The sequence below is a fragment of the Balaenoptera acutorostrata genome, chromosome 10 (genome assembly GCF_949987535.1).
Source record: "Balaenoptera acutorostrata chromosome 10, mBalAcu1.1, whole genome shotgun sequence".
Taxonomy (NCBI): Eukaryota; Metazoa; Chordata; class Mammalia; order Artiodactyla; family Balaenopteridae; genus Balaenoptera; species Balaenoptera acutorostrata.
Genome location: NC_080073.1, coordinates 106446341 through 106463781, shown reverse-complemented (window position 1 = coordinate 106463781; position 17441 = coordinate 106446341). Strand labels below are relative to the sequence as shown.

Sequence of the window (17441 nt, the reverse complement as noted above, 5' to 3'; positions counted from 1 at the left end):
TTCCACTGAAGGTAAAAAAATACCGTCGACTTAGAAATAGGTGTTTTGGAATATACGTTGCTTTTCACAACACATCATCTGAGTTTTGCCAAATCACAAGCACTGGGGTGTCTCTCAGGACAACAAAGCCAGAGAGGTAACAGGGATTCTCATGCTGAACTTCACGTCCACTGGGATTAGTGACGGAGCGCACGCGTGTCTAACTCTGTGAAGGAGACTCTCCACCTGAAAACCCAACGCCGAGGCCTAAGGAGACGCCCGGCGTGGAGGGTGGGCCGCCAGCTGCCCGAGCCTCTTCAGGACGGCCCGCTCATCTCAGCGTCACCTTCGCGTCACCTCGGAGACGGCGGCCCAGGCCCTGCGGGCTCCAGGGGTCTGGCCCTGTGCTCCCCAGGTGCAGGCTCTCTCTGGGACACAGAGCCTATCATCTTTAAGGCTCTTCTCATCTTTCCGATCAGTATTTGTTTCGAGAGAAAAACGACTTTGTGAGTAATAACCGCCTTCTGTCCCTTAAGTAAAAAGAAACAACGTGCGTTGTGTGTTTTGCTGTTTAAACGACCTCAATGAGCTCAGGAAGCCTCCACATAGAAGCTCCGCCAAGGGCCGTCAGAGCCCGTCCAGTGACGGCAGGTGGCCGCCAGGAGGCTGGCCCCCGAGAGGCCTGGGGGCTCCTCGGGAGTGCCCGCCCAGCACTACAAAGCCTCTTCAGGCCCATCAAGCCCCTGGAGGATCACACGTCCACCCATCGGGGCCGGGGGGCCAGGAGAGGGAGTGCAAGGTTGACATGAGGCCCAGAGGCAAGAAGCAGGCTCTGCGTTCAACTCCCAGGACCACGCTTTTCTCGCTTCGATTTGAAAACGCTATTTCAGAAAGAAGGGCTTCTGTGGGCTCTTCCCACCCGAACTGGGGCTTTGGGAAACTTGCTGGTAGTCACAGGAACCTTTCCCACTTCACATAACACGCGCTGGAAGGTGGGATTTGTCAGTTTCTGAGACATCACGGCTGGTAACTGATGCGGTGTTTCCCTTAATTAATGAGCAGGTCAGTCATCTAAATGGAACTGGTTTATCCAGACAGGGACAAGACAGAGAAAAAGTACCTCAATATGAAAAGCCGGAATATTCTCCGAGTTGGTTTTATAATTAAAAGGACATTTACAACGAGGAAAACTAAGTAGACACAGATTCTGGAAACATAATCTTCCCAAGGTAACAACAGCTCAGTAGTAGTGCAGAGATAATCATCTCCTGACGTCTTCTGTCTTCAGCTGTATTTTTAGTTTTCACTCTGCATTCCATGGTTCCAAAAGCCGAAGTCATCTGCAGGTCAAACCATGGCCCGGGGTGAGTACCTCACACTTCTTAACAAAATGCATCTTCCTTCTGAAACAGAAAACTCTTGCTCTGAGGCTGGATTCAAGCAGCCACGCCTCTTACAAGCTCTCCACCTTCCCTCCTCCGGTGGTGCGGGGCGGGGTGCGGGGCGGCCGGGCGGCACACTTTGCTCAGTTTTCCTGTCACCGTGTAGCTGCAGGGCTTTTCGAAATTCTAGACAATGAAGCTCATTTCCATGCTGCTCACCTCCCAGCAAGCGCGGGCCTCCAGGAGGCTGGAGTGCACAGACGGGGCAAAGATCTGATGGCCGCATCCTGCAAACCACAGGCCGTGCTGTCACCAGAGCCCTGAACTGACCCCTTCCCAGCCCCCCAGGCCCTGTGGGGAGGCCAGGCCTGGCGGGGGCTCCCTCAGTCCTGCAGGAGACGTGGCCACGCCAGTGCCTTGGGGGAGGCTACCCCAACCTCCACGCCCCGTTTAGAGGAAGCACCAGCCGAAGGCAGCTTTCCCGCCCACGGCTCTTCCGTGAAGCAACAGGGTGACCAGGAGGGATCAGGCCGAGATCACCGCCAACAGCCCAAGCTCCCCGGAAGGCGGCTCCGGGTGCTGGGCTCACAGGCACGGATGTAAGCCACTGAGAAGGTAAACGGAAACTCGGGATGAATGGCATCGTCCCGATGATTTACGAGGCGAGCATGTCATGCTTTCCAAATACGTACAGATTAAAAATAGGCAAAATCGGGCTTCCCTGGTGGCGCAGTGGTTGAGAATCTGCCTGCTAATGCAGGGGACACGGGTTCGCGCCCTGGTCTGGGAAGATCCCACATGCCGCGGAGCAACTGGGCCTGTGGGCCACAACTACTGAGCCTGCACATCTGGAGCCTGTGCTCCGCAACAAGAGAGGCCGCGATAGTGAGAGACCCGCGCGCCACGATGAAGAGTGGCCCCCGCTTGCCACAACTAGAGAAAGCCCTTGCACAGAAACGAAGACCCAACACAGCCAAAATAAATAAATAAATTAATTAATTAATTAATTTTAAAAAAAATAGGCAAAATCACACATCCAACACCAGCACACACTTCCTCTTTGTATTTCTTTTTTTAAATAAATTTATTTATTTTTGGCTGCGTTGGGTCTTCATAGCTGCACGCGGGCTTCTCACTGCAGTGGCTCCTCTTGTCGCGGAGCATGGGCTCTAGGCGCGAGGGCTTTAGTAGTTGTGGCTCGTGGGCTCATTAGTTGTGGTTCGCAGGCTCTAGAGTGCAGGCTCAGTAGTTGTGGCGCGTGGGCTTAGTTGCTCTGCGGCCCGTGGGATCTTCCCAGACCAGGGCTCGAACCCGTGTCCCCTGCATTGGCAGGCGGATTCTTAACCACTGCACCACCAGGGAAGCCCCCCTCTTTGTATTCCTCCAAAAGAGTGTTCTGTCCTGGGTTAGCCAACGCCCAGTCCCACCCAGTACAATCACACCCAGGTCTGGCTTCAGGAATGACGGGTGTCAGAGGTGCTGGCCCTCTGAAGCCATTGCTGTGTTACGTTTTCCGACGTGATAAAGCCATGTGGTGCCCACGTCACACTGAACGGATGGGACAGCAGATGGGAAGGGCAGGGGGTGGACAGGCCTGGGGGCGGTGGGGGTAGGGTGGAGGGGTGGTGATGGAGCGGTCCCAGAGCACCGATGGGGGCCTGGGTGTGTGTGCGCATCTGTGTGCCTGTGTGGGTCCATGCGTATGCACAAGCACAGACATAAAAAGACCTAGAGTTTTGCGGGATTCTTTCAGTAGGGAGATAATTCTCAGCAATGAAAGTCTCTCTGAAATGGCCAGTTTCATGTCTAGCGTTCTCTGTCACTATTTCAGTCTTTAAGATTAATGTAAAATTAGAGACATTTCCCAATGACTGGTCTCCTTAGTCAGCAAAATCAGATGGGGAGAGAGAATTCAGAGATTGGTCTCGAGAGTCCCGGGAAACAAGCAGACGCAAAGGCTGCACCTGGGAGTAGAGAGAGGACCTATCTGGCCACCAGAGTGAGCGTCTCCCAGAGGGACCAGGCCCCTCACCGGGCACGGAACGGCGGCTGGATTTCTTCACGGTCTCCACGCGTCTCACGCATGTTCTTCAGCCCCACCTCCCATCCTGCCGGTGGGCAGCCGGGGGTCTCAGGCTGGCATCCCTCCTGGGCGTGTCGGGAAGACAGAAGGTGCTGGCTCTGCAGCCCCCCACGCCCAGCCGGACACCTCAGCGGGACTCGGAACGCACCACCCTGTCCCTAATTCCCCAGTTTTAAACATAGCATGAAACAAACCGTTGATCAGCCCACAGTAGTTGGCAGAGGATCAAGCAGGCCCACCGTGGCGTGAGCTCTGGCAAAACAGATGAGGTTTGGGATTTGGAGGGCCTCTCCGGTTTCCGGCCATGGCCAGCATCCTGGCGTCGACGCCGTCCCAGGCGTTCGGGCTGCTCCCCTTGGGGGGCGCACAGCTCCACAGCTCCCGAGACGGCAGGGCGGGTGCCAGGGCCGCGCCGGGTCCCCTCTCCCCGCCCCACCGCCTTCTCGGTTCGATAAAGATCCACGTTTCTTCCTTTGACTTCTCTTCAGCTGCGTATCCAAGGGCCTTTCTTAAAGTAGGCTTTCTCTTTTTGGAGCAGTTTTATCTTCACAGGAAAATGACACAGGAGGTACAGGGAGCCCCAGCGAGCCCCACTCCCCAGGCCCTGTGCAACCCACCCTGCTAACACGAGCTCAGAACAGCATCCTTGCGGCAACTAATGGACCGAACCGATACACTGACTCAAGTCTGTACTTGACACGGGGCTCCGCTCTGTTGGACCATCTTCTGGGTTCTCACAAACGTACAATGTCACATATGCACCATCACAGGACTGTACAGAATAGTTCTGCTGCCTTGAAAACAACCTGTACTCCAGCTATTATACTGCCCTCTCTCCCCTTTAATCCCTGGGAACCACTGATCTTTTCACCATCTCTGTAGTTTTGCCTTTTCTAGGATGTCATATAGTTGGAATGGTACAGTGCGTAGCCTTTTCAGATTGGCTTCTTTCACGGCATATTATGCATTTAAGGTTCCTCCTTAATGGTGACTTGTGGCTTGAGAGCTCATTTCTTCTTGGCGCTGAATAATATTCCGTTGTCTGGGTGGACCATGATTTATCCATTCACCTACTGGAGGACGTCTTGCTTCCAGTTTTTGATGATGATTAATACATTTGCTAAAACAGTCACATGCAGCTTTTATGTGGACAAAAGTTAGGGAAATACCTAGCAGTGGGACTGCTGGATTCTATGCTAAGATTATATTTAGCTTTTTAAGAAACTGCAAACATTCCTCCAAAGTGGCTGCACCATTTTGTTTTCCCATCAGCAATGAAAGAGGGACCCTGTTGCTCCACATCCTTGTCAGCATTTGGTGTTCTGGATTTTCAATATTCTAACAGGTGTGCAGTGGTGCCTCATTATGGTTTTAACTTCCCTAATGACATAAGACGTGGAGCATCTTTTCATGTGCTTATTGGCCATCCGTGTATCTTCTTTGGTAAGGTGTCTGTTTAGACCTTTTGCCCATTTTTAAATTGGGTTGTTCATTTTCTTATTGTTGAATTTTCAGAGTTCTTTGTATATTTTGGATACCAGTCCTTTATCAGATATGAATTTTGCAAACATTTTTCTCAAAGCTTGTGGCTTTTTTTTTCCCTCAACAGTGTCTTTCACAAAGCAGAAGTTTTTAATCCTAATGATGTCTCACTTATGAACTGTTTTTTCCATGGGCTGTGCTTTTGGTGTTTTAACTAAAAACTCCAAAGTCACTAGATAATCTAGACTTTCTCCTATATTATCTTCCAAAAGTTTCTTAGTTTTCCATTTTACATTTAGGTCTATGATCCATTTTGACCTAATTTTTGTGAAGGGTGTAAGGTCTGTGTGTAGATTCATTTTTTTTTTTTTTTGCATGTGGACATACAGTTGTTTCCATACCATTTGCTGAAAAGACTGTCCTTTCTCCACTGAAACGCCTTTGCTCCTTTGTAAAAGGCTATCTGACCGTGTTTGGGAGGGTCTGTTCCATGGGTCTATTTGTCTGTTCCTTTGCTGACATCACGCTGTCTTGATCACTGAAGTAGTGACAGCTCTCTGACTTTGTTCTTCTTCAGTGTCGTGGTAGCTTTTCTGGGGGGTTTGCCTTTCCATATAAACTTTAGAATCACTTTGTCAACATCCACAAATATATCCTACAATATTTTCCTTCTTTATGAAGAACTTGTTCTAACTTCATTTTTTTACAAGGTAAGTCTACTGGTGATAAATTTCCTTAATTTCTATTTGTTTGAGAAAGTATTTCTCCTTTGCTTTTGAAGGATAATTTCACTACACACAAAATTCTGGGTTTTTTTTTTTTCTTTCAATCCTTTAAAAATTTCACTTCACTCTCTTATTGCTTGCATGGTTGCTAAAGAGAAGTCTGATATAATTCTTACCCTTGTTCCTCTATAGATATGGTGGGTCTTTTCCCTCTGGCTTCTTTCAAGATTTTTTCATTGTCTTTTACTTTCTGTACTTTGAATATGACATACCCAACCATAAATGTTTTGGTATTTATTTTGCTTGGAGTTCTCTGAGCTTCCTGAATCCGTGGTTTGGTGTCTATCATTAATTGTGGAAACTTCTCAGCCATTTTTACTTCAAATATTTCTTCTATTCTTTTCTCTCTTCCTTCTCATCCTGCTATTTCCATTATGTGTATGTGACACCTTTTGTAATTGTCCCACAATTCTTAGATATTCTGTTCCAGTTTTTTTCATTCTTCTTTCTCGTTCTTTTCCGTTTTGGAAGCTTCTACTGACGTATCTTCAGGCTCACTGATTCTTTCCTCAGGCATGTCTAGTTTACTGATGAGCCCATCAAAGGCATTCTTCATTTCTGTTATAGAGTTTTTGATTTCTAGCATTTCCTTTTAATCCTTTCTTAGAGTTCCCATCTCTCTGCTTGCATTACCCATCTGTTTTTGCATGGTGTCCACTTTTTCCATTAGAGCCCTTGGCATGTTAATCATAGCTATTTTAATTTAAAGTCTGATAATTCCCAAATCTCTTCCATATCTGAGACTGGTCTGATGCTTGCTTTGTCTCTTCAGACTGTGTTTTTCACCTTTTAGCATGTCTTGTAGCTGAAAGCTGGGCTTGATATATTGGATAAAAGGAACTAAGGTAAAAGGGTCTTCAGTGCGAGGTCTTGTGTTTACCTGGCTAGGAGGTAGGCTGTGTTTATCGTCTGATGTAGCTGTAGGTGCCAGAGGCCAAAATTTCCTCCAGGGTCCTTGTGTTTTTGTTTCCCTGTTTCCCTTTGGGTTTCCCTAGAGACTCCTTCTTAAATAGGGTCTGAACCTTGCAGTTTCTTGTATAATTTCACAGGAGGCTGCTGATGTGGTGTAAGTGTGAGAGAAGGGAAATACTGCATAATCCTATGATGACGTCTCATTCTGTTACTGGGTCTGTGTCCCTGGCTGTGACCTTCACAGCTGCTTCTCAGTTTTCTGCTCCATCTTCAGGGAGACGAGGGGGCTCGAGGGGGTGGAGGTTTGCTTCCCCCATATCAGTCAGGCCTGGGACAGAGCTTCCCTGGAGGGAAGGGACCAGAGGACTCTGGACACATTCCAGACTGGTTACTTTCCTCATCCCCCGGCAAAGGCGTGAAGTGACTGCTCTCCTCCTTCACCCCGGGAACCAGCAGTGCTCCTGGAGATAAAAGTCATGGATGTGGGGCCCTGAATGCTGGGCCCTAAGAGTTTTGACCTCTCAAGAGTCCATGCTCAGCCTCTAGCAACCAGCCAATCACCCTCTGTGCGTGAGGCCAGCCCAGTGGGAGGTTCTACTCACGCTAGCTCTGCATTCACCTCTCTCTCCGATCTGGGGGCAGCGTTTTGCCCTCAGTGCTCCGATGGGTCTAAGAAGAGCTGGGGACTTTCAGCTGGTGCAGCTCATTTCCTTCTCGTGAGGACACGTGTACACGTCGGAGGGAAACCAGAAGTGAGTTCCATGGACTTTCACTTTTCTCCCCAACTAAATGCAACTCAGATCAAACACGGGAAGGTAACACATAAGGCAGGGACAGTGGTAAAAACCAGATAGGTAGAACATTTTAACTGAAGACTCCTTCAGAGGTGAGAAGATTAAAATAGATTTTATAATTATTTTTCCACATGACATATTTATAAATTCCTGTAAGGAGGGATTTCCCTGTTCCAAAATATATTTCCAGGCATTTCTTTTGGTTATTTAAACTTATCATAAAAAATCACTTAAAATATTTTCATTTACACAAGCAATGGAATACAGCCCAGTTGCCGTGTCACTAAACACTACGAGGGTTTCATTATTTGTTTAAAACAAGAATCCACCGCAGCACTTTCTAACAACTGGAACATGGCGGCCAAGTAACACATTCTCTTAGTGAGATCTGTTTACCACCCTAGACAAAGCTGCTTTCCAAAAGATGTACACAGCCCCAAGGTGTGCATGCACACACACGCACACATTCACTGCACACTGGCTGGGGCTCTCATGTCCGGAGCAGCCGGGCCTCTGTCCTGACGCCTGGACACATGCATCTCAGAGGAGCAGCGCCTGAGTGAAGCACCCCTTTGCGCTGGGTCCAAACCCGCAGGTGAGAGCCTGGGACACCCTCCTCCACTGAAGCTCACGGACCACTCCCAGCCATGGGTGGGTGGGAAAGAACTTTAAAGTATAAATAGAGCCCCAGACAATGACTATATTACCTTAGAGGTGACAATAGCATGAAATAATTTAGGTCAGCTGATGCCAGAGCCGAGAGGCTGAACCTTGACACCGATGGTCACCAGGTCAGGCCAGGGTGCCCTCGGTATGGCTGCTGGTCTGTTCAGGTCTGCTCTTTGCTCCCCAGACTTGCTGATATGGGCCCTACAGGGAGTTTAAGGCCCATTAATGGCCCTTGGGGTGATGACGGACCCTATGGATGAACCCTCGCCTGCATGTGCCGTGCTCTCCAGGCCTGCAGGGCACCTCCGGGGGTGAGTCTGGCCATTGCGTGTTGCTACAGTTCACTGTGTCCCATATTTTGATAACGTACAGAGTGTTTTATTGCAGTCAAATAATATCTTGAGCTCTCACAACAGCAAACTGCAGGAACTTCAAAGGGATTCCAGTCCAACTGGAACCATCACTACACAGCAAATTTTAGCTTCATCGTTAGCCAGACCGCAAAGGGGCAGAGATGGTACCACAGTCAATGCTCTTGAAGTCGCCTCCATATATTATCTTTGAACAAGTAACTGGTCTCCTGGAGACAAGGGGGAAAAGGAAAGAACACAAAATAAAAGACTGACAATGGAATGTATCGTTCTTGGATGTGTGGTATGGATAAACCGTAGTCGTGATGCACAAATACCTGTTGAACTGATCATTCATTCCAGCTAGTCTGTAACTGCACGCATGAGGCCAGTGCCGTGGACTGAAATCAGACGCACTTTACAGATTACACCTTCGGCGGGTTGCAGAGCAGAGGTCCCCCTGCCTATGAGACCCTAGTGTCCCTCACCACAGGCTGTTCATCAGACCATTGTCACCGTCACCAGGTCACCAGAGGTGACCTTTACTCATGAAGCATTTCTGTGTGGCAAATTCCCAACTTGTGGGCCCTTCGCCACCCTGACTTCTTCCCAAAGACTCCAAAGTGACAAGACGTGGCTCTGGGCGGCCAGCTGTGTGGGCAGGACAGAAAGGCACTGAGCTGCAGTGACCACACGGGGGCCTGGCCCATATCAGGACTGAAATGTTGGGGATCCCAACCCCAGATACTGGAGTCCCTCGGTCTGCGATAGGCATTGTCTTCTTAAACCTTCTGTCTTCCGAGGTGCTGTATAGCCCAAGGCTGGGAAGATGCCAGCTCTGATTCTGACTGTGGCTCTGTTTCTTCCGTTGGGAACGGCGGCTGTCTTCTGCCGCTACGTCCCCCGCCCCCCAGGAGCTGAGCCGGAACGAAATGTCACCTCGATATGGTCCGCTGAGGTCGTCACATTAAAGGCACAGTGAATTCCAGGGGCAACGCCGGAGCCGTCAGAAGCACCAAACAGTCGCCCACAACCGGCCTTGCTCAGAGAGCTCCTGGCCCCGAACTACGGGACTCGGTCTGCAAGGACGTCTGCTGCGGGGAACCCAGGCGTGCTTGTCACTCTGACACTGACACAAGCGACCTGAAAGGCTGCTTCTCATGACAGTCGCCCTGGGTGGGGCTTCCTGGAGAAAAGTCCCACAAGTGGGCTGGACACCATTTAACGCTTGGTCTGTTCTGTCTGACAGTTCACACTCACTGCTGCCTCCTGAGGGGGGCCGGGGGTTGAAAAGGAGAGAAGCAAAACACACACAGACACACACATGCACACACATACACACACACATGCACACAGACACATACACATGCACACACGCAGACACACATGCACACACACACCCTGGGGAGGTGATGGGCACAGGGCGTGTGTCAACGCAGGCAGGAATGTGTGCGCGCTTGCCTCATGGCCGTGTCCTGCCACCTGGACAGGCCAGCACTTGTCGCAAAGTGACAAGGCTTCTGCTTGACAGACACGCATGATGGCACACTGCAGGGTCTGTCACATTGTTGGAAGAATCCCTCAGTCTGCAGGCGGTTGTGTTGGAGCACGCAGGGCTCTGATGGGGCTGGGAGAAATCAGCCCTGTGCGTGCGGAATCGAGGCTCCCGGGTCCCCACTCAGGATCAAGGCCATGGCTCTGAGGATGGCGGGAGGTGCCCTGCCTGGCTGGCAGGGCTTCCTGCAAGCTCGGGGACCAGCGAGGCCCACCTCGGTCTTCCTGGACATCTCAATAAAGGGCTGAAGTTGAGTGAAGAATGCTATGAATCTGATTTTCAAGAAACCATTTAGCATATTCACGTGGAAATGTCTTCTGATTTTAATGGAAGGATTGTGGGATTTAAACTTGGAAGAACCGGCTCCACGTCCTGGACCCTCACTTACAAGGGCCCAGCCTTCACTGTTTGGTATGGGCTTATGACAGCTCTGGGCTTATGAAATGTTCTCTTCTAAAACTGCAATGCTTTCTAAACACCGACAATTCACCTTCCCAAGCACGCGCAGTTGTGAGAAATTTGATGGGATTCATTTATTTATTTGCTAATTTATTCTAAGACAAATACAAAGAAAAGAGAAAAAGCAGTCGATGTCCAGAAAGATCTTGGCACACTTTGTAACGTTACCCACTTAGGAAAACACCAGCACTGTTTCAGGGCCCAGCAAGGTCTCCTCCCCTGCCCCCAAGGACGGGGGAAGCATATGAAAATGTCATGATAAGCTGGCTTTGGCGAATAAAAGCTTTAGACACGAGAGGTGTTTTCATCTCACCTGTGCTTTCCCTAAATTCGTTTTCATTTAACTAAAAAGTTCCTTTGCAGAGTCCAACTTTGTATTCACAACCCACTAGATGAAGTCCTAGGCTCTTGGCTTTTGAAGTGTAACTGGTCATATTTCACCTGTCCTAAAATCCCCTAGATTAGCAACACAAGTTCTTCTAGCTTTAGGAACAGTACATTTAAGAACAGCTTCAACAGCCCTCGTTCCGTGTAAATGGAGTCCACCATCTCTTAGCTACATGCCTCACACGAGGCACGCGATCTCGTCACGCCTCAGTTTCCTCATTTGTAACATGAGAATAGTAACCATAACACCTTATTTATAGTGTCGTTGAGGAGTGACTGAAACAACATATGAACACCAGGATGTGGAGCAACTGGAACTCTCGGACACCCCTGCTGGGAAGGCAAAAGGGCAGAGCATCCTTGGAAAACAGTTCAGCAGTGTCTTAAAAAGTTAAAAATACACTTCCCATGTGAGCCAGCAACCCCACTCACAAGTATTTACCCGACAGAAATAAACACGTGTCCACACAGACCTTGTACGTGAACGTTTGTAGCAGCAACATTCACATCTGTCCCAAAGGAAACATCCTGGTGACCTTCAGCTGCTGATGTACCCACAGGACAGAGTGCAACCCAGTGACACACGGACCACAGACACAGAGAACGTGGTGGATCTCGGCCGCTGTCGTGTGAAAGAAGCCAAACACAAGACTCCAAATGAAAGACCCCCTTTCTATGACATTCAGAAAAGAAAAGGCAAGTGGCCAAAAAAGGTGGCAGAGGGACTCTGCAAAGGGGCAGGAGAGAACTAGCTCTCCGGGGTGACAGAAACGTTCTTGGTGACGGTCACACAGCTATGTCTGTCGCCAAAACTCGTCAAATTGGAACTGCGAGTGAGTGATTTCTTACTTCTAATGAAGTGCACCTCATTAAAGCTGGGAGGAGGGCAAGTGTGGTACCTGGCCCCAAGCAAACTGTTATGTATCCCCCTTTAGTTGTCACTTAGAATTACAACGCTGTCCTAGCTGTGTTAATGCTGCCTGTCACCCAAGCCACACTGACCTGACCTCAGGCTTAAGTGCTGCTTTTCCGCTTCAAGTCCTTCTGACACAAGATTGCCCCTTTTTTACTACTTACCTACCCCCCCGCCACAAGGCAGTGAGATTTTAAATAGTACGCAGGAGCGCCAAGTGTATTACTCTTGTTTTCAACTAGTACCACGGCGCTACTGGAGCACCCATGGCCCGCCGAGTTTCAATCGCGGATGCAGAACCGCGGGTACGGGAACCGCAGAGATGGGGACGGACTCTAAGTTATGCTCGATTTCCGACTGCACAGGGGCTCGGCGCCCTTAGCCCCAGTGTTGTTCAAGGGTCAACTGTATATGGATAGTACAGTTCTTTGTTTGCTAAGTGACTAGTAATAAAGTTAAAAAACCCACCAGAAACCTATTTAATCTTAGAAAGTAGTTAAAAGGCCAGTGAGGCTATATTCCTCCCCTCTCCTTGGGTTCCCAGAGCGCACTGAAGCTCACGCTTCCACGCTCAGGAGACAGCCTCCCTCCCCAGGGCCGCTGCCCTCCGCCCGCTGTGGGACTCTCCCCACTGCCTGGAGTGGGGCAGGTGCGGGGCACCCGCGTCCAACAGGAGGAACCAACCAAAGAAGGTGGAAGGGAGGACAGGGCACAGAAGTGGGGATCTCGGGCTCAGGGTGAAGAAAAGTCATGGTTGTTTCACTCAACATTTCTTGGGGTTACTAATTAATGATGTTTTGTAACATCACATGCCGGCGCCTTCTTTGGCACACACCCGAAGCCTAATTTCTCTTTCCCGTTCTGGGTGATGGAGCCGTAAGGCAGAGGGCAGAGTCAGGCTCTGAGGCAAAGCGCTGGCTGCACCCTGGGCATGTGGGCTGGCTCTTGATGACGGTGGGCTGGTCAGTGGTGGGGGGAGGGGGGCTGGTGGCAGAATGGGGGCCTGTCACTCTAATCCCAAGCCTGTTCTGGCTGGGGCCATGGCCCGAGGGGGGAGCAGAGCCCGGCCACCGACCTCGGGCCCCGCGCTCTGAAACCTGAGATGATGCCCTTCTTCCCTGCACAGCAGTGTGGAGCATTCGGTGGGTGTTCTGACTTGTCTGGTTCCCAGAGGAGGAGGAATCCTGCCAAATATTTGTAATCTATGCTGCCGTATGCAGTCAGGGAAGCCACACCCAGAAGCCAGTGCATGGCTGCAGAATGAAAGCGCTCCTGCTCGAAGGCCAGATGGAAACGTCGGTGCAGGGGAGGAAGCTGGAGAGCCTGGGCCTGCGTTCTCTGCGAGACGTTTTCTCCTTAGGCTCCAGCAGACGTGCACCTCTCTCTACCCTCTCTGAATAATCACTGTATTCTTCTCTGTGAGTGTGGTCATCGCAGACAATATTTGCATCTCTTCAAAGCGTCTAGGTAGATAGGTCCTGATTCATTTGTATTTATGTCAAGAGCCAAAAGGGACTGCACTGATCTGCGAATGGCCGTCTCTCTTCCTCTGAGTAAAGCACTTTGCCGTGTTTTCTAAGGCAGCACTGGGTGAACGCTGGGAGGTATGATTGGAGTCGACCTTGGGGCTGGGCTCCTCTGCGTTTCAGGGCTGGCGTCACTATCCAGAAGGGTTTAAACCACTCACCATCTGAGGAATCAGTAAGATAAGGACTAAACACATTAATGGACCATCCCAGGATGCAAGACAGTTTTATTTTTTTAATTAATTAATTAATTTATTTTTGGCTCTGTTGGGTCTTCGTTTCTGTGCGAGGGCTTTCTCTAGTTGCGGCAAGTGGGGGCCACTCTTCATCGCGGTGCGCGGGCCTCTCACTATCGCGGTCTCTCTTGTTGCGGAGCACAGGCTCCAGACGCGCAGGCTCAGTAGTTGTGGCTCACGGGCCCAGTTGCTCCGCGGCATGTGGGATCTTCCCAGACCAGGGCTCGAACCCGTGTCCCCTGCATCGGCAGGCAGACTCTCAACCACTGCGCCCCCAGGGAAGCCCCAGACAGTATTTTTAATGAGTTGTTTTTTAAGTTAGTAAAGCGGAAACTTACTTTTTTATAGTCAGATAATAGCTACCAGCAGTGCCATCTGTTGAAACACTGCAAAACTCCATTTCCTCTGTCCCAAGGAATAGCTACTTTAAGTAAAGAAAGAGAAAAATGTTTGGGATCAAGGGCAGAAATGGAAGTTTATGGGGTTGAGTCCGTTTAGTCCCCAGTTTCAGGCAAAATCACAGCTATGATTACTCCCGAGATGAGAGGGAAAGGCTGCGTGGAAAGCCCTCACCTCACCAGCACCCTCCCCGCCTGCCTGAGGACACAGTCCCTCCCACCACGGAGAATCACGTGCTCAGGCCTCGCCCCCAGGCCTGCTCGGCTGGGGATGGCGGGAACACGCAGACAGGGTCTCTCGCTTCTCAGGACGACTGGGTGTCAGGGCTGGAGGGGCCCAGGCGCCCACCCTGCAGGAAAGGGGACAGGGCCAGGGCTCCAGGTCTGGACCTTGCCCAAGGTCAGACAGGCGGTGAGTATCAAGGTCACGACCGGAATTCAGGCCCCAGGTGTTCTGAATTTCAGCCCACACCTCCTTGCACTGCACTGCAGGCCTGTCCCTCCATGGTGAGCAGGGGCTGGAATCAACTCATCCGTCCACCAGGCAGCCCCGGGGGCAACTGGGTCAGGTGCTGGCCAGGCGCTCGGGAGACAAAGGCAGTGGATGGGGCCGCAGCGTGGGCTGCTGCTTAGTCGAGGTTCCTGGGACAGAGCGACACGGACACGCGGACCAAGGGCGGGAGGGGGCCAGTCCTGCTCTCCAGCTCCCTGGTGGCCTGGTCTGTGTGTCCCTGGGGAGCCTGAAGGGTCAGGAGGTGAAGGGCTGGGAGGGCCAGGGGCCTAGCTCAGTGAGGCGGGCGAGGGCAGATCACGGGGAGCCTTGGGGGCTATGGGCGGACTCGGGGTTCCATTCTGAGTTGGTGGAGGAGGTGGAGCCCCGGGGAGGGCTCAAGGGAGCAGTCACGTGATCTCGCTTCGCATCAAATGTCGCTCTGGCTGTTGTCCTGAGACCGGGCTGGAGGGGCAGGAGTGGAGTGCCTGAGGATGCCGCAGGGGTTCCCGGCAGAGAGCACGCGGCTCGGCGGGAGGAGGTGGCGGGGCTGGGTTCTGGGTACACGTTTCCATATAAAGCAGAGTGAACAGCCTTTGCTGATGGAGGAGAAGCGGGTGCGAGAGAAAGAGAGGCTTCAGCACAAACCACCACCACGTGTCAGCCGTACTACACCGCACGTCGGAGGTGTACACAGATTTGGGGGGTAGTGTTTTTTCCAACTTCGGGTATCCACCCAAGGAACACGAATTTATTAAAAAAAACTCAGCTCTCCATATACACACATGACGGGACGTCATGATAGGACTTTGACAAACTGTCACTTGCCCTGGAGATCACCTACAGCCAATGCTGGAGAACCCGTATTTCTACGGTTGCTGCTGTTAGTTGACTTTCGTATAAAACGGTCTTGCTCTGAGGGCTGCATGGAGAAATGAAGCTCCCTCATCAGCACCAGGGGCCGTCACAGGCTGAGCAGCTCATGCCAGACACATGTCTGGGACCACTGAGGACACCCAGGAGGAACGGCTGGCGTGGGCCCGCGTGTCACCCGGGCTGGGCTGGCTGCAAACACGGACAGGTGTGCCCTCCACGTCCCCCTCTCACGGGGCTGTGCCCTACGCCCAGCCACTGCACACATGAGCGAGAGCCCGAAAAACCACCTAAGTGCAGGCCTCTGACACAACTCTGCGATGAGCTCTTGAAAGCTTTCACTGGTGATGAGAAAGTGATTTCTACTGTCTGAACGAACTGTCTCTTGACTAACATCATCCAGCAGTGGAGCAATCAGGGACGTGCTCCCTGAGTCACAGCTGGCACGGAACGGAAGGGAAGTATGACTGAAAGACTACACCCACCACTCTGAATCAGAGACGTTATTAGCATCTTGTGATACAGACACTGGGTATTGGGAGTAAACGTGTTTCTGGCAACCTGGGCAGGTGAACTTGTAAGTCCCGCATCCAGCCCAGCACCGCCGACATGCAAATCTCCTTCCTTTTCCTCTTCTATTTCATTCCCAGGGTTTCTGTCCCTTGTGCCTTTCCACTGCCTACAAGCTACCGGAACTCGGGATCTGTACGCTCCAGTGTCCTGCCGCTAGGGGCTTCCTAAACGCCCTCTGAAAAACTAATACAGTTAAATTAGAGCCAGGATCTCCTTAAGTCAGGTGGACCCTACCTGGCCTAATGAATGAATACTCAAGGCTTCAAACTGCACAGAGGACAGAGGGAAAATGGGCAGGAATGAACAGAACAAGACCAGTAAGAAGACGGCTTTTGTTAAGCAAAGTGAAACAGTTGCACACTTACATAATACAAACGTTTCTTCTAAAGGAATCACCCTGAAGCCTCCTGTTGCTTACCACAGCCTTGGTTCAAAATATTTATTCCTGGAGCATCTACAGGGCAGGTCAGGGAACCCGATCTACGTGCTTTGCTTTAACAACTTTCTAAGGCTCATAATTCACACGTACAAAGACCTGCGTCCTTATCTCTGTCCCATGTGTGTCACATGTCCTATAACACGTTCTCCTCGTCCCTGGTTTGTGCTATTTGATTATGAGGTCCCTCTGTGCTGTTTTCCCCCTGTTTCTTGCGCTTGGGGTTTGCTGAGCTTTTCGGATCTGTGTGTTTATAGTTTTCATGAAATTTGGAAAAATTTTATCCATCATCTCTTCACGCACCTCTTCTGTTCTCCCCTCTTTGCCGGGTCCCCGATTACGTGTACATTTGGGCACTTGAAGTTGTCCCACAGAACTGACACTCTGTTCATTTTCTGGAAAATTCTTTTTTTGTGTCTCATCTCACATGGTCTCCACTGAGCTCTTCCTTCGCAGTGCAGTCGACCCTTTATTCCATCCGATGTCATTTTCGCATTGGACGCGGCAGATTTCATCTCTACGAGTCCAACCGTCTTCTTTATATCTTCCCTCTAACTTTTTTAACATATGGAGCAGGGTTCTAAAAATGGGCTTAATGCCCCCTGCCACTAATTTCAACATCTGGGTCAGTTCTAGGTTGGTTTTGATAGATGCTTTTCCTCTTCATTATGGGACATATTTTCCTGCTTCTTTGCAAACTTGGTGATTTTGGGTTGGATTCCATCCATTGTGAAATTCACCTTGCTGAGGCGGTTAATATTTCTACATTGTTACAAATACTCTTGAACTTTATTCTGGGACACAGTTAACTTACCTGGAAACAGGGTGGTCCTTTTGGATCTTCCTTTTAAGATCTGTTAGGCAGGTCTGGAGCAGCACCCAAGGCAAGGCCAATAAATCCCCACTACAGAGGCAAACTACAGAGGCAAGACCCTCGGACACTCCAGCCAACGCCTGTGGACAGTGCCCTCTGCCAGCCCGGCTGCAGGGAGCAGGCCGTGCCTGGCCCCGTGCGCACGTCTGGTGCTCCAACCCTTTTGGGTGGTTCTTCCCAGCCTCGGGTCGTTTCCTCACAAGCATGTGCTGGTCAGTTCTCCCCTGCACACGCCGGGGGCCGCCTGAGCAGCTCTGTCCTCAGTCCTCCTGCCAGCCGGCCTCC

At 50.8% G+C, this 17441-nt stretch overlaps 1 protein-coding gene across 2 annotated transcripts in view; it reads right to left on the bottom strand.

Moving 5' to 3' along the window:
- The window catches only part of GMDS (GDP-mannose 4,6-dehydratase), a 486505-nt gene that overhangs the window by 26303 nt on the left and 442761 nt on the right, over positions 1–17441 (bottom strand). The window contains exon 10 of one of the 2 annotated variants that reach the window (XM_057554716.1): positions 8065–8666. The exons of the other annotated variant lie outside the window; for it this stretch is intronic. Coding sequence (XP_057410699.1) covers positions 8613–8666 — 54 coding nt within the window. The 3' untranslated portion in view covers positions 8065–8612. Of the gene's footprint in view, positions 1–8064; positions 8667–17441 lie in introns of those variants that run through there. 2 annotated transcript variants of the gene reach the window in all.